Consider the following 23,694-nt stretch of genomic DNA (forward strand, 5'->3'; position numbering starts at 1 on the left):
TAGGTGTCTGTTTGCAGATTTCCCCGCCACCTTAAAAAGAAACGCACACCTATACAGAAAATGCTCAGCTCGTCGAACTGAGTCGAGTGATATATGCCATTCGGCTCTTTGGAGCACTTTTAAATCTTCGGTTTTGCACGTAATCACTATCCCTTTCTAGGAGAAAGGCAAAAATAATTAGCTGCTCGTTACGATCACTCCTGGGAACCTCGCTTACGTCGATAAGGGGCCATCCACATACCACGTGGACAGCTTTGGGGGGGGGGGTTGGTATGTGTAATGTCCACGGTACATACAAAATTTTTAGAATTTATATGAGCCGTTGTCCACAGGGGGGGGGGAGAAGGTGTCAAAATCGATGAAAATCTGTCCACGTGGTATGTGGATGGCCCCTAACTGCCGGCCAACAGTTTCCGCACCCGTCTGCCTCCTTTTTCGCGATATACTGGGTATGCTCCATCTCAGCATCCGTTGCGGTCATTTCTTCGTCTCGTAAATTTGAATGACGTCAACTCTTAGATGCTAGCTGCCCTGCTAAGCAAGTGGTGCATTTATTTTTGCCTTTCTCCTAGAAAGATATAGCAATCACTGGAAAAACCGAAAGTATCAAAGTGTTCCAAATGGCCGAATGGCATATATCACCCGACTCAGTTCGACGAGCTGAGCATTTTCTGTATGTGTGTGTATGTGCAACTTTTCAATCTCACTCAATTTTTTCAAAGATGGCTGGACCGATTTTCACAAAATTATTCCCAAATGAAAGGTCTACCTGCCCTATAAAACCCTATCAAATTTTATTGTAATCGGATGTTTAGTTTGTATGTTATTTAACAAAATGTAAAAATCATGAAGGTTCATTATCTCAGAAACTACACAACCGATATGAACAAAATTGGTTATAAATAATTGGGCTACCCTTAGCTTTCAAATTTTATGAAGATTGGACATGTGGTTCCAAAGTTATACAAAGTTTCTCAGAGATGGCTGGACCGATTATCATAAAATCAGTGTCAAATAGGAGGTCTAGTTGCCCAATAAGACCCTATTGATTTGTTTTGCAATCGGACTTTTACTTTGCCTGTTATGTTTAAAAATGTGAAATCTAGCTATGGAAAGAAACATATTCCGAAGAATACTTAAACTCACTCACTTTTCTCAGAGATGGCTGAACCGATCTCCACAAAATTAGTGTCAAATAGAAGGTCTAGCTGCCTCATAACATCCTTTTAAATTTCATTGTAATCGGACTGTAACTGTAAGTCTGTAATAAACTTCATTATCTCACAAACCACACAACCGATTTAAACAATATTGATATCAAATTAACGGGCTAGTTAAGGGTTAACTAAAGAATTTTATAATGATCAGGCATGTGGTTCAAAAGTTGTGAAAAGAAGCATGTTCCGATGACTTTTCAAATTCATTCGTTTTCCCAAAGATGGCTGGACTAATTTCAACAATCTTAGTGTCAAATAAAAGGTTTGGTTGCCATTTCATTCAATTATAATCGTACCTTCATTCCAACTGTTATGTATTAAATTTTGAAAACAGCGAAAGACTGTTAACTCAAAGATTACACGACTTATCTGAACATAACTTTGGGTTGTCTCTCAAACGTACAAATAACAAATTTCATAACAATTTGATACGTGGTTTAAAAGTTATGAATGTTCGGTATATTTAAGCTTTTGGCTACCGGAAATTCGTTATTTAGGGTGAAAAATAAATTTAGCAAAAATTATCAAGGTGTATTTTTATATTAATTTAAGGTTTTAGGTAAATCTATTCAAACAAATTATAAGTTCGAAAGACTGGGTCTCACCGCTAGGTGGATTAATTCTGTTTTTTTTTTTCTTTATTAGAGAGGCTTTCAGCTTTTATCCGGTTCGCCTCTATACACTAGTCTTATTTCGTAAAACGCACTCGAAAAAGCGAATCGTACTTCGAAGAAGAGCCTCAAATAACAACCTTAATTCACCTATGAGGAAATGTATACCTTCCTCACACAGAATTTTATTACTTAGGGTAGATTAGCCAGTTATGGCAAGTGCGCCAGTTATGGTTATATCGCATAAGCGCAATGGTTCCAGTTATGGCAATACACCATTTAAACTCCATAGGCTATAACTGGTTCATGCCATAACTGGTACATTTTTTAGGTATTGCCATAACTGGTACTTCTCCCCTAATCAAGTTGTGTCGAAGCGAAACGAATTAGAATACTTTTAAATTAGTTTGAAAAAAATCTCAGAATGATCTTTCCCATTATGCGGATGTAAACAATCTCTCCTCTTTAATGGTAGTGTAAAGGATTTAGCACCTTCATTTATTAAAGTAATTTATGAACTAGATTGTTTTATCTCGGAAATAAAATCTCTCTGGTGAGGTGTGATTTACAGTGACACTATGTACACACTATGGGTGGCCCCTAAGATTCGAACACACGACCACCCGCTTACCAAAGCGGACTCTGTAACCTTGCGGCTACGGAGCTCCCCTAGGTAATCATTTACCATAAACCCATCTTTCAAATGTTTATGATAACCATTATTGCTGAGAAAGTTGAGCGAATTAACAAGAGTTAATATAGAATAATCACATAACCGTCATAAAAGGGTAGTTTTTTCGCATGGCACATTTATACCAGGATGTTTATATATATTTGTTTGATAGTTGATACTTACACGAGTATTATTCCTTTCGGCTTTCAGTTCTCCAATTTCATCATCTCTTTCTAAAAGTGTCTCACGCGCTTGTGTTAATTCTTTCGTTAAAGATGAAAATTCCTGAAAGTATAACATAAATATTTTCAATAGAACTTCAAAATATTCAGTTATGTTATGTTGTGTCTTTGATCAGCAGTTGATCCTTTTTTTTATTTTCAACAGTTGCCATCGAATCACATTTCATCAAGTCGAGAATTTTTATTGCAATACCTCTGTGAGACCGGATTTTCAACCCTTCCGTTATTTGAGACAAAGACGGAAAACAAATTAAACGATGGGACTGACAAACACAGCTTTGCACCACAAGCATGAGTCCAAATGCCTTTAAGGGGTCGCGGAAGCTCTTTGTACTTAGAAAATGCGTTCGCGAAACCAAAAAGATTGAGAATCATCGTGCTGTGTTGTATCCATCGAGCCACCATCGAAATATTTCTTGCTCTCAAAAACCTTCACATGCCAAACTTGGTTTCATTTGCTTGACAAGTTCTTGAGTTATGCAAAAATTTGTATTAACTTCTCCTCTTTCAGAAAATGGAGAGGTATCATATCATCAAAAAAACATATTCGTCCACAAAAACAGCCACATGTCAAATTTTGTTCCATTTACTTGGTTAGTTCTCAAATTATGCAGAAGTTAGTGTTTGATGTGTGGTCCCCGTGGTTCTGTGGTTAGCGATGTCGGTCGGCTAGCTCTCCCACACACGGTTGTGATCTCGCAACGGTCCCCGATTTTTAAGAAACCTGGAGACGCTAATATATGACTTAGGAACGCAAATAAATAAAATTCAATTATATCGACGCATAGCATTCTGTTCACTTTGCTTACCGAAACAATGGCACCGAAACTGCAGTGTAGACAGAATGCGCGTTAACGACCACTGTTGTCGATCATTTCCGAACCACATAATATAGTAACGATCCCGGATTATTCGGTCAGTGCTTCTCCGAGGGAATATCGGAATTGCTAAGGACGCCATCGACGGATTATCGAAGGATTGTGGACCAGCCTCGTCGGAAATAAATCTAGCGTAGAGAGCCAGCTCATGACGGTCGAGAAATACCCAGGCGAACAACCAAGCAAACGGATTTGGATATGGCAACGGAAATTGATCACAATCTAAACTAAATCGGGACGATTTGAACTTCAGGAGGGGCTAATTAAGAACGCAAATAAATAAAATTCAATTATATCGACCCATAGCATTTTGTTCACTTTGCTTATCGATGCAATGGCACCGAAACTGCAGTGTTGACAGAATGCGCGTTAACGACCTTTGTTGTCGATCATTTTCGAACCACATAATATTGTAACGATCCCGGATTATTCGGTCAGTTCAGTTTGGGCCTTCAGCTCACCAACATGTAGCTTTTTTTAATTCATAAACATACTGAATAATCCGGGATCGTAACTTATGTATGAAAACTGTCTAAAACCACATTTTTATTACTAGTTATTCCAGTTATTTGTATGAAACGTAGTTTTTGGTCATCCCCCTCCAGTGCCTTAATAGTGCACGCAGTGGGGCTTTTTACGGGAGTCAGTTCACGGTGAGATCGTAATAGGCACGGTTAAAGTGATTCCCATTTGATTTGCACGCGTCTTATTTCATCGTGAGATTTTTTCACTTCGTTCTCACCGTGAGGTGACATCCGTAATAAGCCCCAGTATATAGTCGGCGCAATACATACTAGTTTATGAGGTTAATCATGTGTAGGGTTCGTAGATACACTACGGTTCATTTTTTAGGTATTAAACTCAACTTTTGTTTTTGGCACAATGTCACTCATAGAAGGGGTAAAATTGGGGCAATATTCATGTATTTTAAGGATGAATAATAGTTTATTGTAGCTTAACCAAGTTTGTGGCCGCTGTTAATAAAACATTTGCGTATGCATTGTTGTGCTTTGGATCGAATTTTTTGCTTAAATGTGTGCATTACAATATAGAGAACAAAAAGTATGCTATTTTGGCACAATCTCACTCCGGCAGACAGTAATCAGTTTTCCAGGAACCGGATATCACCATCTTGAATTTGTCATCTGGAATCGATTTCCGGTCCCTGAGTATCATTGTGGTTTCAAAAACAACCATCGCTATGTCGGATTTTCAAATGGCGTTTGGATTTGTTCTTCGGTCTCCGGTCATCTCGATTCCGGAATGAATATTTTTAAACTATTTCCCATGACCGCACGCAAGTTATGAAGATTTCAGATAAAAATCTTGTATTGCTAAATAGCGCCTGGATTTGATTTCCGGTCTCTAGGCATCACCTCGGTTCTAAAGTGAATATTTTTGGCTGTTTTCGGGCAACCGGAAGTTGCTACTTCGAATTTCAAAATGGCGTCTGCGGACTATTTTTGACCTACGTGCATTATCTCGATTACAGAAATGGCCATATCATTTTGTTTGATCATTTTTGGAAACGTGTTTTTAAATGGTGTCTGAAGCCGTTTTTCAGTCTCTAGGAAAATGAAAATTGGTATTTGATAATTTTCTGAAACCTAATGTCGCCAAATTGGATTTTAAAGTGGTGACTGGATTCGATTTTCGGTCTCGGTTCTATTCTAGTTTATTCATATTGGGTGATATTGGGCCATCTTATAATGTTTTGCAGAAACCGGAGAACGTGATCCTGACATGGTGGGTTGATTTCCGGCCTCTATATAACCTCGGTTTCGAAAATACCCATATTGGCATTCCTTTTAGCTCTAATTGGTTGAAACCTGAAATCAAAACATGTCTCGACATTTTTCAATAGTTTAATATTTCTTGTCATTACAATTTGTCGTATGTTGATAGACGCATTACAATTTTGTCGCATGTTGATAGACGCATAAATAATTTCCCAAGCGATTGTTGCAAAAACGAAAGAAATCCGTTAGGAACCAATATCGGGCGTACCTTTAGGCTCAAAAACTCCTAATTAAATCAACATGATGATCGTAACTATAGATTTCTACTTTGCAATACATAAAAATCATTCCCCTCTTGCTCACCCTAGTGGAATAAGCGACAGTAATATTTTAGTAACACGACCGATACGCAAAATACACTAGATGCAATTTTTCAAGATGAACCATTAGACGGTTCAACAATAATGAAGGTTGTTGTAACTCCCCTTCCCCCTACCTTCTAATACGCCACTAAGATCAGTGATGGAAAAAAATCACCTCTAGCGATTTTGAATACATATAAAGCAAGCCTAAGATGCGTTGACATCGTCGTCAGTATGCGAATAACAAAGTATCGGTTTCTTGTGGACTAGTCTTTGACTGCCTATAGCTTCAAAATTTGTGTTTTGTCAGTGCGTCTTTTGAAGATTAGTTGAAAGTTAACTTACATCAGTCTTTCTCAAGACTATCTATTTGCAATTTGATATTATTTTTCAACTTTTTTGGTATCACCTGAAATGGCAGGGCGAAAAAAGAAACCACGCATCGCTAAAATCTAAGGAAAAGAGAGGCATCTTTTTCTGACACTAGTTTATGCAGTGAAAATTTATTTGATATTCTGCTTGAGCAAGCAGCCTGAGAAATTGAAATGTTCGAAAATGAAACCATTCAAAATAAAATTTCTTAAAAAAGGAGAAAGTACCACCTATTGTGGTAACTATTGCTTCTCAAAAGAGAACTTTCAACGTTTCTCTCCGACGTCAAAGTTACCTATCAAATTGGTCGAAGAGGCGAATGCCGCTTACAGGCCCAAACATTAAAAGATTGGAATCGTCTTATTCAGTATTTAACTGAAAAGATGTATAATTTTTTAACATACGACACTAAGAGCGCCAAGTCGTTCAAGGTCGTATTGAAAGGTCTCACTAACGATCGAACTGTTGTTGAGATCAAACTTACTTCAACAGAATTACTTGGCATAGCCCCTACCCAAGTAATTCTAATGAAACAAAAATCACGAGGCGAAAACAGTCAGAGAGCTGGAATTTTCCTTTTTAATTATTTAATTCATTTTAATCGCACTGAGGTTAACAACTTGTAATTTTTTGACAAAGCACATGCTATCTATAATGTGCGAGTGAACTGGGAATTTTATCGAAAGTTTGGCAAAGGTGGAAAACATACCACCCAACGCCGTATTTGCCAACGTTATGGCCATGGTTCAAAATTCTGTAACATGGACCAAAAATGCCTCATTTTGCGAGACTCTTCTCACAAAAAGGACACAAGTCCTGTGAAAAGAATGCTGTGCGAATTGTTGCGGCAACCATATGTCAAATTTTTTTAATGCCATTAAATGTCCGTTTATCAATTATTAAGGCAAGGCAGGGCAGAGTAAACAAAATTCAATTTACCAATCGAAAAAAAATTGTACCGTCCAATTTTTTGCTTCTTTGCATACCCGTTTAACGTTTAACGCACAAGTAACAGGTAGTTCGAACATTATTCAGCCTATTGTAGATAGTTCGAAAATTACCGTTAATGTGGGGGGTAAGCAAAACCCGGTAGAAAATAAAAATACATTTATTACCCCAGCTAATATTGAAAAAAAAAAGAAAAATATTTTTTCTAATGTCAACTGCCTGTGGCCTATTACGGCAGGTAAACTTTTTTTTTTCTGCAACAGGCAATGTTCGATCTTATGAACCCCATGTTGCAGGCAAATTCCATGGTTGAAGCAATTCAAATTGGAACTAATTTTACACTTAAAATTGTTTCTAATTTAAAATTTAACAATCATTGTAAATAAATGAATCAAAATTTTAAATTGGAATGCTCGCTTATTGGAAGCCAATGAAAATGAGCTTTTAAATTTTTTAACAGTGAATAATGTGCACATTACAATGATTACTAAAACATTTTTGAAGCCTAACATTAAATTGAAATATAATCCTAATGTTTAAAATTGTTAATTTTTTCTAGCTCATTTGCGTTAGCTTGACGGAGCAGTGTTTACAATACATTTTATTTTTACGAAATAAAAACAAACTTGTTAGAGGGAGTCACCGTTACACCCGATTTACTGGGGTTAGTATGGTTTTACAATTTCTGGTTGGGGGTTGTTGGGTTGGGAGCTTGAGTTTGTTTGTATGAATAATATTAAGTCTAGATGATTATTAACTATAACTAATCTAGAGTAAATTTGGGATAAGTTCTTATTACTAGTGACTAAATTTTTAAACATATATTGCACTGCATTTTACATTGCACCGAATTATCGTGATCTCGAAACAAGTACAGCACTGTATCCAATCAGGTTTCGAGTGCAGTGTTTACTATCCACGAGCCCTATATGAAAGAGATGCGTGTTTAACGTGTAGTGATTGGACATAAGTCTGGACATCACGCGAATGAAGTCCCGACCTACATCCAACCCCTTGAACCATGCTTTCGTCGATACCTTAGGAAAAATGGAATGTAGCCACCGTCCCAGTTCATCTGAATTCCATGATAATTGTCAACTATGGAGTGTTCTCTGACGCAAAATACTATAAAATTCATCGTAAGCAATTGGTCTATCATAAATATAGCCATCAATCGCACCCACCTTAGCTAAAGAGTCAGCCTTCTCATTGCCCGGAATGGAACAATGTGAAGGTACCCACGCTAAGGTAACCTGATAATTTTTATCTGTTAAAGCACTTAAAAACCGCCGTATTTTCCCCAGGAAATACGGGGAGTGCTTTATCGACTTCTTCGATCGCAGAGCCTTAATGGCACTGAGACTATCTGTGAAGATGAAGTAGTGGTCTATGGGTAGGGTTTCGATGATCCCAAGGGAGTACTGAATAGCAGCAAGTTCTGCGACGTACACGGAAGCAGGAGCATCGAGTTTGTAGGAGGCGGTAAAGTTTTCGTGAAAAACACCGAAGCCAGTGGACTCATCTAGATTAGATCCGTCAGTATAAAACCTTTTATCACAACTAACATGTTTGAACTTATTGGAAAAAAATCTTAGGGATTTCTTGCGGTCGCAATTGATCCGGGATACCAATGATGTCTTTTTTCATGGTGGTGTCGAAGAATATAGCATCAGAAGTATCCAAACGTGCGACATTGAAAGGAACGTATAAAGAAGGGGTAATATCTTGAGCCATATAGTCAAAATATAAAGTCATAAATCTGGATTGAGATTTACGGTCGACCAACCTCTCGAATTTTTCAATTACTAATGGGTTCATAACTGTGCATCGAATTAGCAACCGGCAAAAGAGATTCCGAAAGCGATGTTTCAACGGAATAATACTCGCTAGCACTTCAAGACTTATCGTGTGGATCGACTGCATGCAACCTAAGGTTTTATAATGTGTGTTTTCGCAGCGGAGCGAGAGCAGAAACAACCGTATTCAAGAACTGACAGTATCGTTGTTTGTTATAACCTTAGAAGGTCTCCTGGGTGGGCACCCCACCAGGTTCCGGTAATCGCACGAAGAAAATTAATCCTCTGTTGGCATTTTTGTGTCAGATACCTGATATGACAAGCCCAGGTGCATTTAGAGTCGAACCAAACCCCGAGATATTTAGCGACTAAAACCTGAGTGATCGTTTTACCCGTTAGTAAGAGCTGCAGCTGAGCTGGGTTATGCTTCCTAGAAAAAAAATTAATCCACCTAGCGGTCAGACTCAGCCTTTCTCGTTCAAACTTAATATTTGTAAAAATAAATTTACATGAATGCTTAAATCCAATAAAGGTATATTCACTCTTTGGGTTCCAAAATATTGATGTTGCAATTGAATTATGAAATATGAAATTTGACGTAATGTTAGTTAGTTAGTGTTCAAGAAATAGCGAAATAAAAGCAATGACTCTAAATTTCGAAAAATTTAATCACGAGCGATACCGGAAACGTTGAGGCCATATATATTGATCAAAGCAGGTATAGTGTTGAATAGTCTTTGAATTTCTTTTCTTTCCAAAACTTTTGAACAGCATATCAAATTGTTATGAAGTTTGTTATTTGTAAGTTTGAGATATGACTCGTTGTATGACACTAGTTAAGTTCAAATAAGTCGTGTAGTACTTGAGATAATAGACTTTCGTTGTTTTAACAATTTAATACATAACGGTTGCTTAAGTTTGATTACAATCAAATGAAAAGGGAACGTATAGGGCAGCCAAACTTTGAAACCACGTGTTCAATCATAATTCATCAGTTAACCCTTAACTAGCCCGTTCATCTGATATCAATATTGTTCAAATAAGTTGTGTAGTTTCTAAGATAACGAAGTTTCGTGATTTTCACATTTCGATACATTACAGACGAAGTTACAATCCGATTACAGCAAAATTCAATAGGGTGTTATGAGGCAGCTAGACCTTTCATTTGACACTAATTTTGTAGAAATCGGTTCAACCATCTCTGAGAAAAGTGAGTGAGTCCAAGTAGTCTTCGGAATATGTTTCTTTTCATATCTGGATTTCACATTTTTGAACATAACAGGCAAAGTAATAATCCGTTTACAAAAAAAAAATCGATAGGGTCTTATGGGGCAACAAGACTATCCATATGACACTGATTTTATAAATATCGGTCCAGCCATCTCTGAGAAACATGAGTGAGATTAAATAGTCTCCAGAACACGTTTCTTTCCATAACTTCTGAACCTCATGTTCAATCTTCATAAAATTTAAAAGTTAAGGGTACATCATTCTGTCCCGAACGTTCGGCAATAACGGACGCGTTTTGTGATCTTCTCGCTTTGCACCGCGTGTGAACAAAACAACAAAGAAAAGGCATTGCTTGCCTGGTGCTGTGCTGCTGCAGATAATTAGATATTCCGCTTTGAAGGTCATCCTATTGTATACCTGTGTCGCTGCGAAGCTGCTCGCTCCAGCACCGTAGGACTCGGTGATTTTGCTGTTGAAGACAACAAAAACTTCAAAACAAAGAAGAAGAGGTACGTGTTTCTTGTCCAGTGTGCCAGTGTGCTAACTTAAGCGCAATGGATGTGCATACCCCATCCTCCGATCCTCCGTCTCCGAGTCCTCCTGACCCTGTCCCTCCTGCCTCCTCTTTCTCCGCACATTTTTCACCTTCTCCACGTGTTAGGCTTTACCCGGACCAAAAGACAGGCCCTTTTATAGTGTATTTATTTTATTTATTTTCATTTTTTTTATTTTATTCTACACCGTCTTTGAACAAGTCATACAGACTGAATAACCTATACATAAATTTTAACTATTCCTAATTCTATTTGAAAAAACGGTTCTTGACAACATAAAATCGAACATATCACTAATGTCGTTAAATTCACGGAGGCACGCGTCTAGTGAGTTATGATAGCCATAACAGGTCCGGTGGTGAGGAATAACTAGCAATGATGTGCTACGGAGTCGTCGGGAGGGTGCATTGAAATGAACTTGTTCAAGTAGGGCAGGACAGTCGATGGTTCCGTTGATTAGGTCGAAGATGAACATTCTCTGTTGATTGAGGCGTCTATTTGACAAGGGCTCTAATTGAATAAGTTGGCATCGATCGGTGTAGGGCGGGAGATTATTTGGATCGTTCCACGGGAGACCGCGTAAAGCAAGTCGTAAGAACTTTTTTTGTATCCGCTCTATTTTGAGAATCTGTGTCGTTTGGAACGGGCACCAAACAGGAGAGGCGTACTCCAGAATACTGCGCACTAACGAGCAATACAGAATTTTAAGAGCATAAATATTAGTAAAATTGGAGATATGACGGCGAATAAATCCCAACACAGTAAATGCTTTTGCGGTGATGATTCCAATGTGTTCGTTAAATTTAAGTTTTGAATCAATTGTGACTCCCAGGTCACAGATGGATTGTACTCGGTCGAGACACTCAGAACCCAGTAAATATCGATTTTCAACTGGATCGTTGCAGCGAGTGAAGGATATAAGTTTGCATTTTTTTGCAATTAACACGCATGCCGTTGTTATCGCACCAAATCATCAGAATATTCAGATCTTCTTGCAACGCTCCACAGTCTGCCAAGGATGAGATGACACGGAAGAGTTTCAAATCATCAGCGAAAGATAGTTTCCTTGACGAGATCAGTGCGTACAGATCATTTACGAATATGTTGAACAATAGGGGCCCGAGCACGCTGCCTTGAGGCACACCGGATGCAATGTGGAAAATGTAAGAGTGGGCAGAGTTAACCAATACGTACGCAGAACGATTTGTTAGGTATGAGAATAACCACTCCATGATCCATTCTGGGAAACCCATCCGCCTCATCTTAGCAATTATTAGAACATGTGGCACAGTGTCGAAGGCCTTCGCAAAGTCTATGTACACAGAGTCAACTTGGCGTTTTGCTTCAACTTCTCTGGATATGGTGGTTACGTAGCACATCAGATTCGTCGTCGTTGATCGGTGTTTCATGAAACCATGCTGGAACTCAGATAAGAATGGTGACACAACACTGTATAGCACGTTGTGAACCAATTTTTCAAAAACTTTGCTCAGACAGCTAAGTATGGAGATTCCGCGATAGTTAGTAACACAGCTGCGGTTTCCAGACTTATAAACAGGAATAATGTACACTGATTTCCAATCCGTTGGGAAGACTCGATCTCTTAGCGAGCTATTGAAAATTAGGGCAATTGGTGACGCGAGAGCAACAGCACAGTTTTTCAGTAGTAGTGGGGGTATCTCGTCGACGCCTGGTCCTTTATTGACATCTAAATCTTCCAGAGACTTTCGTACGTCGTTCGTGGAAAACTGGATGGTGGGCAGATTCAGGTCATACACTGGTACGTGAGCGAATGCATTATAGTTTTGAGCTGGTGACACTTTGCTGAACACGTTTTCGAAAAAGGTAGCGAAGAGATTGGCAATTGTACTGCTAGTCCGAGCTTCCACACCGTCGAGATTCATAATATTCGGAATACGATTGTTTGAATTTTGCTGTCTGATGAAGTCCCAAAATCGTTTGGGATTTTGCTTAATGCTCCACTGGATTCTGGCGATATAGTCAACGTAGGTAGATGTTAGCAGAGCTTTGTATGCCGCCTCTACTTCATACAGATTGATGCGATCTCGGTCTGATTTTGAGAGAAAAAAGCGTTTGCGGGTCTTCCTGAGAATATTACGAAGATTGCGCAGCTCGTTAGTCCACCATGGATTTTTTGAATTAGTGCTGAATGTTCGTCTTTTCTTTGCCACAATATCGCTGAGTATCCTCTGAAGTTCACTGTAAAATCTTCGAAGCAAGTCATCGACAGAGCCAATACCCAGGACAGTCTCCCAGTTGATGTCTGTAAGTGCGTCGTTTATTGACTCAAAGTCACATGTCCTATAGTCGTACATCAGGCAATCATCCTCATCGTCTAAAGAGATGGGTGCAGCATTACCCTCGTCAATCAATAAAATGAAAGGTGCGTGATGAGTGTCAACCGGAAGCAACGGAATCGGAGGCAAAACGAGGTCGAGATGATCTGGCTGGTTGACGAAGGCGAGATCCAGGAGTCTGCCGTTTGAATTGAGAAAGTGATTAACCTGCCTCAGACCGGTTGCAAAGAGAGTTTCCGTGAGATTGCATTCCTGATCGGAAGATGCATTAAAAGGAACATATCCGTTGATTTCATCGTCAAATTGCCAACATAGGGCGGGAAGGTTGAAGTCTCCAATAGAAAGAACGATGTCAGCATACGACGAGCGATCCAAAATTGTTTGCATAGCACTTGCGTGTGCCGAATATAGTTCTTGGGCAGAGTTGGGCGGGAGGTAAATGGCTGCCACGTAAAGCGATCGATGCTGCAAGCTAATGCGAACTGCTACTTACTCGAGCTGGTTACAGTCACTCAATGACACGAAGCTGCAACTAAGGTGACTTTTGACGGCTATCAGCACGCCGCCCCCTCGAGAGTGAACACTAGTCGCTTCATTGCGATCACAGCGAAAGAGAGTATAATTGGACGATATTTCTGCACTGTCGATAACGGCGTTGAGCCACGTTTCCGTGAGTACAATCACGTCGTAATCGCTGCTACTTAACAGTAACCGCAGTTGAGCGATCTTGGTGCGCAAACCTCTCACATTCTGGTAGTACACAGATATAAAGTGACCAGGAGCTTTTTCTGCTGCAACGGACGACGGCTGAGTGCTGGAAACATTGGGAATTACGGTGGGCGTATCATGGTTCGTAGTTAATGCGTACTTGCCTGCATTGACGGTTTGGAAGACACCTTCTCCGTTCTCGAGCACAGGACCGGGATGGCTGTAGGTCGCTGGCAGGAATAACTCGACTGTGCCGAGAGGATTAGGGTCTTCCATAAGGCTTGCAGGCGTGCATCCCGGGAATGACTGATTTCAAATGGTGTGCGGCGTAGATATTGATGTTGCAGAAAAAACTCTCGGAGTTTGGGCACGATCATTGATTAGCGGATAACTAGAACGGTCGCGAGTATCATGTACATAAACATCAGAGGAATGATGATACTTGCCTGGTGTAGTGTGTTGGAAGACCCTGTCACCGACCCCGAAAGCAGGACCAAAGTCGAAATCACTGAATATAATTCAAATTTCGAAGGACCTGACGTCACATTTCAATGCAGTGACTGAAATTTCGAAAGTCAGGCCAAACAAGCTCCGTGTCGTGGTGAATGACTTGAAACAGGCCAGTGATATAGCTTGTTCGGAGCTCTTTACGAGGGAGTATCGCGTGTACGTTCCCGCGCGAGATGTGGAGATCGACGGTGTTGTGACCGATTCAAGTCTGTCTGTCGAGTGCCTCTTGAAGGATGCTGTGGGCTGTTTCAAAAACAGCAGCCTACCTGAGGTAAAAGGACTTGATGTAAAACAAGTGCGGTCAGTATCACTTGTAGGAGGTAAGAAAACGTATACCCTCTGAATAGAGTCTGAACTCGTATCGTGTCACATTCGCCGGATCCGCGCTTCCTACCCACGTTTCAATTCACCGAGTTCGTCTGCCTGTGCGGCTGTATGTGCCCCGTGTAATAAACTGCACTCATTGCAAGCAGTTAGGTCACACAGCCGCCTACTGCAGCAATAAGGCACGGTGCGGTAAATGTGGGGATGCTGAAGATTCTCGCAGTGGAAATGCTGAAAAATGCATCCACTGTGGGGAGAATCAGCATGAGCTCTCCACGTGCGCGGTGTACATACAACGCAAGGACAAATTAAAACGGCTGATATGCTCAATTAGACCACGACCACTTCTACCATAACAGCGAACCCCTTTGATCCACCTACGGGAACACCTTATGTCAATCCTGGGGAGTCTAGAAAGAGAAAAAATCTTTCCTCACCTAAACTTCCCAGAAAAGGTCCTAGGATTTCCCAAAGTGGAAAGGAAAGTACAACCAAAACTAAAAGTGCTGCGGAAAAACCGAAGCAAACTCTTCCTGGGCTTGGAAATTTGAAGTCCCAGAAGGAGTTCCCAGTACTCCCAGGAACATCTAAAACCCCAGTTGTTCCTCTTGCACATCCAGTTGATGAATCGAATGCTGAATTGGTAATTTTTTCTGACATTGTGGACTAGATCTTTAAAACTTTCAATGTACCCGATCCAATTAAAATTTTTTTTACAGTATTCCTCCCAACAGTTAGATCATTTTTGAAGCAGTTGACTGCAAAATGGCCCCTCCTGGCAGCGATTGTATCCTTCGATGCCTAATTCAACTGCGTATATGAAGGATTCTATCTCTGTCTCACAGTGGAATTGCAGAGGTATTTTACCAAAAATTGATTCGTTTAAAGTTTTGATAAATAAAAACAAATGCGATGCATTTTCCCTTTGTGAAACTTGGCTTACTTTGAATACTGATCTCAACTACCATGATTTTAATATTATTCGCCTTGATCGCGACACCCCATATGGAGGGGTACTTCTAGGGATTAAAAAGTGCTATTCTTTTTATCGTATTAACCACCCCTCGATTCCAGGCATTGAAGTTGTCGCATGTCAAATGACAATACAAGGTAAAGAGCTTTGTATTGCCTCAATATATATTCCTCCCAGAGCACAGGTTGGACAACGGCTGCTCTTTGATTTAATAGAACTTCTCCCCTCGCCGCGTTTGATTTTGGGAGACTTCAACTCTCATGGTGTGGCTTGGGGTTCCCCTTACAATGATAACCGCTCCTCTTTGATCTATAACCTTTGCGATGACTTCGATGTGACAATTTTAAACAACGGTGAAATGACATGTGTCCCGAAACCTCCAGCGCGCCCAAGCGCTTTGGATCTATCCTTATGTTCGACGTCGCTACGGTTAGATTGCGCATGGAAAGTGATCCTCGATCCCCACGGTAGTGACCAATTGCCTTTTCTTATTTCGATTACTAACGGGTCAACTCGCATGCGGCCAGTTGATATTCCGTATGACCTCACACGGAATATCGATTGGAAGTTATGGAATATATACGGTATTCGGAGCTTGAAACCAAGTTTAAAAGCTTGGTCCGAGCGAAGAAACGCGGGTATTGGCGTCGGTTCGTAAACGAAACATCGAAGGAGACATCGATGAGCACTCTTTGGAACACAGCCCGAAGAATGCGAAATCGTTTAACGGTCAAAGAAAGCGAGGAGTCTTCAAGTCAATGGATATTTGATTTTGCCAGGAAAGTATGTCCGGACTCTGTTCCTGCGCAAAACTTTGTTCGCGATACGTCTCCAGGCCACGACGCGATAGATTCACCTTTTACGATGGCAGAATTTTCAGTTGCCCTCCTGTCCTGTAACAATAACGCGCCTGGGTTAGATAGAATCAAATTCAACTTGTTGAAGAATCTACCCGGCAATGCCAAGAGTTCAACTCGTTCAATAAGTTCCTGGAGTTGAACTTGTTCAATAAGTTCCTGGAGCAAAACATTGTACCGCAGGATTGGAGGCAAGTGAAGGTGATCGCCATCCAAAAACCAGGGAAACCAGCTTCTGATCACAACTCTTTTAGGCCGATTGCAATGCTATCCTGTATCCGGAAATTGATGGAAAAAATGATACTCCGTCGTTTAGACCACTGGGTCGAATCAAATGGTCTACTATCAGATACTCAGTTTGGCTTCCGCCGTGCCAAAGGGACGAATGATTGTCTTGCGTTGCTTTCAACAGATATTCAGCTGGCGTATGCTCGCAAAGAACAAATGGCGTCTGCGTTCTTGGACATTAAGGGAGCTTTTGATTCCGTTTTTATTTTCTACATTCTATATTCTATTCTTTCGGGTAAACTTCACCGACAAGGATTTTCTTCAATTTTAAACAATTTTTTGCACAATTTGTTGTCCGAAAAGCACATGCATTTTACGCATGGCGATTTGGCAACTTTTCGCATCAGCTACATGGGTCTTCCTCAGGGCTCATGCTTAAGCCCCTTTCTTTACAATTTTTATGTAAATGACATCGACGAATGTCTGGCAAATTCATGCACGATAAGACAACTTGCAGACGACAGCGTGGTCTCTGTTACAGGAGCCAAAGCTGCCGATCTGCAAGGACCATTGCAAGATACCTTGGACAATTTGTCTGCCTGGGCTCTACAGCTAGGTATCGAATTCTCTCCGGAGAAGACTGAGATAGTAGTTTTTTCTAGGAAGCATGAACCTGCTCAGCTTCAAACACAATTAACGGGAAAACGATTTCTTAGGTTTTGGTACACAAATATCTTGGTGTCTGGTTCGACTCTAAAGGCACCTGGGGTTGTCACATTAGGTATCTGATGAAAAAATGCCAACAAAGAGTGAATTTTCTTCGTGCAATAACCGGATCGTGGTAAGAAGCCCACCCAGGAGACCTCATAAGGCCTTACCAAACAACGATTTTTTCTGTAATTGAGTACGGATGTTTCTGCTTCCGCTCCGCAGCAAACACACATTTGATCAAACTGGAGCGAATACAATATCGTTGTTTGCGTATCGCCTTGGGTTGCATGCAGTCGACCCATACGATGAGTTTGGAAGTTCTGGCTGGGGTTCTTCCGTTAAAAGACCGCTTTTGGAGTCTATCTTCTCGTATTGTTATCAAATGTGAGGTTTTGAACCGTCCTGTGATTGACAATTTTGATAGGCTAGTCGAATTAAATTCCCAAACCCGTTTCATGACATTGTATTTCAATCACATGTCCCAGAATATTAATCCTTACTCGTATATTCCAAATCGTGTCAGCTTTTCTAATACTTCTGATCCCACTGTGTTTTTCGACACTACCATGATAGAATAAACTCGTGGAATCCCGGATCATTTACGCGTGCAGCAGATCCCCAAAATTTTTAATAATAAATATCAAAACATCAACTGCGATAATATGTTCTACACTGATGGATCACTTCTCGATGGGTCCACTGGCTTCGGTATCTTTAATAACAATTTAACCGTCTCCCATAAGCTCGATAATCCTGCTTCTGTTTACGTCGCAGAATTAGCTGCAATTCAATACACCCTAGGGATTATCGAAAAAATGCCCACGGACCATTATTTCATCTTTACGGACAGTCTCAGTTCTATTGAGGCTCTCCGTTCGATGAAGGATGTTGAACACTCTACGTATTTCCTGAGGAAAATACGGGAACATCTGAGTGCTTTATCCGAAAAATCGTTTCAGATTACCTTAGTGTGGGTCCCTTCTCACTGCTCGATACCGGGCAATGAGAAAGCGGATACTTTGGCTAAGGTGGGCGCAACAAACGGTCAAATTTATGAAAGACCAATTGCTTTTAATGAATTTTTCGCATTTGTACGTCAAAATACGTTCATCAGTTGGAAAAATTCTTGGACCAAAGGGGAACTGGGAAGGTGGTTACATTCCATTAAACCCAAGGTATCGACGAACCCGTGGTTCAAGGGGTTGGATGTAGGTCGAGATTTCATTTGCATGATGTCTCGGCTTATGTCTAATCACTATAAATTTGACGCGCATCTCCGTCGTATAGGGCTCAGCGAAAGCGGTATCTGTGCCTGTGGTGAAGGTTATCACGAAATAGAGCATATTGTTTGGTCATGTCCTGTACATCGTGACGCCAGGTCTAAATTGATAGATTCCCTTCGGGCTGGAGGTAGACTGCCAGCTGTTCCTGTTCGTGATGTCTTGGCGAGCCGTGACTCACTTACTTATGTTCCTCATATACGTTTTCCTGAAATCCATCCATGCCCCAGTCTAGTGCCACTCCCTTCCGTCTACATTCAACAAAAAGACAAGAACACGTTGGACCTCGATATTGGAATTATCATCTGACCCCCACACGAATTCTTCAGGACCGAGAACCCGAGGCCTTCCGTGACATCGTGGCTCAGTGACACACACCATATGGCTACTTGAACACCAACAGACAAAAACATAGAACCACTGATTAGAAACAACATGTTAACATGATTTAATAAGATTCAATTTTAGCTCGTAGTCGGCAGCGAGGATAAAAAATTTGCTCTTAGTTTATAAGATACTTTATAAAGTAAGACACTAGAAATAGTTGGCTCTGTAAAACATAAATATGTATTGTGCCGTGTCAAATAAATGCTAATTGATTAAAAAAAAAAGTTAGGGTTTTCTAGGTAACCCGTTCATTTGAAATTAATATTGTTCAAATCGGTTGTGTAGTTTCTGAGATGTTGATGTTTCGTGATTTTTACACTTTGATACATAACCTCTAAACTAGAAATCAGATTACAATAAAATTCAATAGGGTCTTATAGGGCAACTAGACCTTTCATTTGCATTAAATTTCATTGAAATCGGTTCAGTCATCTCTGAGTAAATCGAGTGAGATTGGAAGAGTGTTACACACACATATATACAGAAAATGCTCAGCTCGTCGAACTGAGTCGAGTGATATACGACATTCGGCCCTTTTGAGCACTTTTATACCTTTAGTTTTTGCAGTGAATGCTATACCTTTCTAGGAGAAAGACAAAAAGTGAAATGATAGAAATGTATTTTTATTTCAACTTCAATCCTGAGCAAGGCCGCAAACATTGAAATAGTACAATATCAAATTTAAACTATCAAACCACATGTTTACACATTACGAAATTCATTGTTTAAAAGCCCATTAATTTGAATTCAACTATGTTCATAGCTAATAAGATATAAGAGCGATCTTCACATTCTAACGCAGCGGCAAAACTAAAAGTTTGATTACAATGAAATTCAATAACAACCTACGCGGCAAATAGACCCTTCATTTGACACCAAGATAGAAAGAATCGGTCAGACCATCTCTGAGAAAAGTGAGTGCGAAAAAAAGGTGCACATACACACGTACACACCCACACACAAACATATAACCTATACATGCATACATGCAGAAAATGCTCGATTCGTCGAACTGAGTCGAGTAGTATATGACATTCGGCCATTTGGATCACTTTTCTACCTTTTAATTAGCCAGTGATCGTTGAGAGAAAGTCAATATGTTTACTTTTATTATGTGATTTCACATTTTTATAAACAACGGACATAGTTACAATCCGATTACAATGAAATTCAATAGCAACCTATGGGACAACTAGACCTTTCATTTGACTTCAATTTTATGAAAATCGGTTCAGCCATCTCTGAGAAAAATGAGTGAGTTTAAACAACCTCAGGATAACTTTTCTTTACATAACTTTTGGACCATATGTGCAATCATAACGAAATTTAAAAGTTAAGGGGTTTGAAGATAGCCCGATCATTTGAAACCAATTTTGTTGAAATCGGTTATGTGGCTTCTGAGATTTTGATGTTTCGTGATTTTTACATTTTGATACATAACCTCTAAACTAAAAATCCAATTACAATGTAATTCAATAGCAACCTATGGCGCAACTAGACCTTTCATTTGCAATTAATTTTATGAAAATCGGTCCACCCATCTTTGAGAAAAGTGAGTGAGAAAAAAAAGTTGCACATACACACACACATACACACATACATACATACATACTACATACAGAAAAAATGCTTAGTTAGTCGAAAGGGGTCGAGTGGTATATGACATTCGGCCAATGGGACCAATTTTATACCTTTGGTTTTTCCAGTGATTGCTATACCTTTCTAGGAGAAAGGCAAAAACGACCAGCTCAGTTTTCTCCTGAGGGGCCATCCACATACCACGTGGACAGATTTTTAACGATTTTGACCCCCCCCTCCACCTCCGTGAACAACTGCCCATATAAATTCTAAAAAAATTGTATGAACCGTGGACATTCTCCAACCCCCCCCCTCCCTCCCCCAAAAGTTGTCCACGTGGTATGTGGATGGCCCCTGAAAGAATTCGGTACCCAGCTTAAGAGCCTATTCAGACAAATTGTCTAAGGTATCTTGCAATGGTCCTTGCAGATCGCTAGCCTCGCAACCAGTAATGGATACAACGCTATCCTCTGCAAGTTGCCTTACATGCATGAATTTGGAAGACATTCATCAATATCATTGACGTAAAAATTATATAAGAGGGCTTAAACATTACCCAGGGCTCCCTATTGATTTTTTTTTGCAATCGGACTATTACTTTGCTTGTTATGATTAAAAATGTGAAATCCAGTTATGAAAAGTAAAATATTCACAAGACTACTTAAACTCACTCACTTTTCTCAGAGATGGCTGAACCCATTTTCACTAAATTAGTGTCAAATGAGAGTTCCAACTGCCTCATAACACCATATTGAATTTAACTGTAATCGGACTGTAACTTCGTCTGTAATGTATCGAAATGTGAAAATCACGAAACTTTATTATCTCAGAAACTACACAACCGATTTGAATAATATTGACATCAGATAAACGGGCTAGTTAAGGGCTAACTGATGAATTATGATTGAACAAGTGGTTTCATAATTCGGCCGCTCTATACGTTCCCATTTCTTTCGATTATAATTGAACTTAAGCAACCGATATGTATAAAATTGTAATAACAACGAAAGTCTATTATCTCAAAGATTACACGACTTATTTAACATAACTAGTGTCATACGAACGAGTTATCTCTTAAACTTACAAATAACTAGCTTCATAACAACCAGGCCTTTTAATCTTCACCTTCATGAGTGCATCGTCAAGCGACGATGACGCAACTCAACTTTGTCTTCAACCCGACTTGATATCAACTTCGTTTTGTTTCGCTCTCCCTCTCACTGAGCACAAAACAAGCGTCTTTCACTCGGTTCATTTTGTTTCTTCGTTTCTTTTTCGGCGTATTTGTATCGTCGGTTCAGATTGAACTGCTAGAACTGAGCCTTCAAGGCAGCAACGAAGAAAGCAGATTCGAGCAAATTTTGCTTCAATTGACGATTTAAAATTTATCGTCAACTGCATGATGACGATGAACCGAAGCAAGCTATTCGCTTTGACCTGTGAGGTAAGGACAAGCATGTAGGGTGCTGTGGTGGATGTATTTGGTTGCAGGCTTTGCAAATCGTTGCGTGGAACATTTTACACGCTACATGTTACACGTTACATGTTACACATTATACATTATATGTTACACATTATACATTATCTGTTACACGTTACATATTACATGTCTCATTGCACGTGTTATTTACATTCGGTCCCGTCCCGTTTACATTCATATCATATGTAATATGTTACAAATCGCATATATCAGCTTTAATGCACAATTTTCCAAGCCCTTATTCCTGCTCCTGTATGTCTAAGACCATGGAAATACTCGTGCGGTCTGCGCTGTGAAGGCGACTCGCCCTATCGCTGATTAATGTACAGTTCTACTTAGGGCTGTACATTAACCCACGGCAAGGCGAACCATCTTTGCAACACAAGCCGCGCCAGTATGTTCACGGCCTAAAACGCAACAGCTTTGTTTGTCCGAAATAATTTACCCTCATCCATCCAAGTGACGATTTCATTGAAGCTGACTATAGTCGCTTCAGTTCGATAATGAAGACGAAGACGACGACGACGATTGTAGAAATTCATTTTAAGCAATATTTTCGTCAGTTGAAGTTGTTTTTAACTTCGTCCGAAAGACGGAAGGCAAAGCAGAACGCAAAAGATTACACATGCAACAGTCGTGTGGAATATGAAGAGTGTTCATCTTCTCTTCGGCAAGCGCCAGCCGAACTGAGTTTACGCAGTTTCAGTAGCAGCGAGTGGAACGGCCCTGGGGAAGACCCATGTAACTAATTCGTGAAGTTGTCGAGGCACCATGTGAGAAATACATATGCTTTTCTGACAACAAATTAAGCAAAAAAAAAAATCAAATACGGTCCCTGCAGACGAAGTTTCTCGGTTAAAACTTCTACAGAGACACAGTCAAAAGCCCCCTTAATATCCAAGAATGCAGAAGCCATTTGCTCTTTTCGAGCAAAAGCGAGTTGAATTTTAGTAGAAAGCAACGCTAGGCAATCGTTCGTTACTTTGCCCCGGCGGAAGCCAAATTGAGTATCTGAAAGTAAACCGTTTGTTTCGACCCATTTGTCTAACCGTAAAAGGATCATTTTCTCCATTCTCCATTGATTTCCGGAGGCAAGAGAGCATCGCAATTGGCCTATAAGAATTGTGATCAGAGGCAGGTTTCCCGGGTTTTTGAATGGCAATAACTTTAACCTCCCTCCAGTCGTGCGGAACAATGTTTAGCTCAAGAAACTTGTTGAACAAATTCAACAAGCGCCTTTTTGCAGAGTCGGGTAGATTCTTCAACAGGTTGAATTTGATTCTATCCAACCCTGGAGCGTTATTGTTGCACGAGAGGAGAGCCATTGAAAATTCCAACATCGAAAATGGAGGCTCTTCCGCAGTTACTAAAAACGCGTCGCGAAAAGTCTTCTGTTCCGGTACAGAATCCGGACAGACCTTTTTGGCAAAATCGAGTATCCAGCGGTCTGAATACTCCTCACTCTCATTCGAAACGTCACGCTTCCGCATGCGCCTGGCGGTATCCCAAAGAGTGCTCATCGCTGTTTCCCTCGACAACACGTTTACAAACCGCCGCCAGTATCCGTGTTTTTTCGCTTGCATTAAGCTCTTCATCTGCCTGTCCAGTACCACGTACTTTCGAAGCAGCTTAACAGAGCCGTACTTTCGGTAGTCTTTATGCGCCGAGGACCTTCGCGCGTACAGTTCAGAGCACTCTTTGTCTCATCACTTGGTAGG

General features: G+C 40.2%; 1 protein-coding gene across 5 annotated transcripts in view; it reads right to left on the bottom strand.

The window, feature by feature from the left end:
- LOC129732463 (liprin-alpha-1) overlaps window positions 1-23,694 on the bottom strand; it is a 1,274,109-nt gene that overhangs the window by 1,121,467 nt on the left and 128,948 nt on the right. For all 5 annotated transcript variants that reach the window (XM_055693366.1, XM_055693364.1, XM_055693363.1 and 2 more), the window contains exon 2: window positions 2,685-2,786. In XM_055693366.1, the coding sequence (XP_055549341.1) occupies window positions 2,685-2,786 (102 nt within the window). The remainder of the gene's footprint in view (window positions 1-2,684; window positions 2,787-23,694) is intronic.

The sequence above is a fragment of the Wyeomyia smithii genome, chromosome 3 (genome assembly GCF_029784165.1).
Source record: "Wyeomyia smithii strain HCP4-BCI-WySm-NY-G18 chromosome 3, ASM2978416v1, whole genome shotgun sequence".
Lineage (NCBI taxonomy): Eukaryota > Metazoa > Arthropoda > Insecta > Diptera > Culicidae > Wyeomyia > Wyeomyia smithii.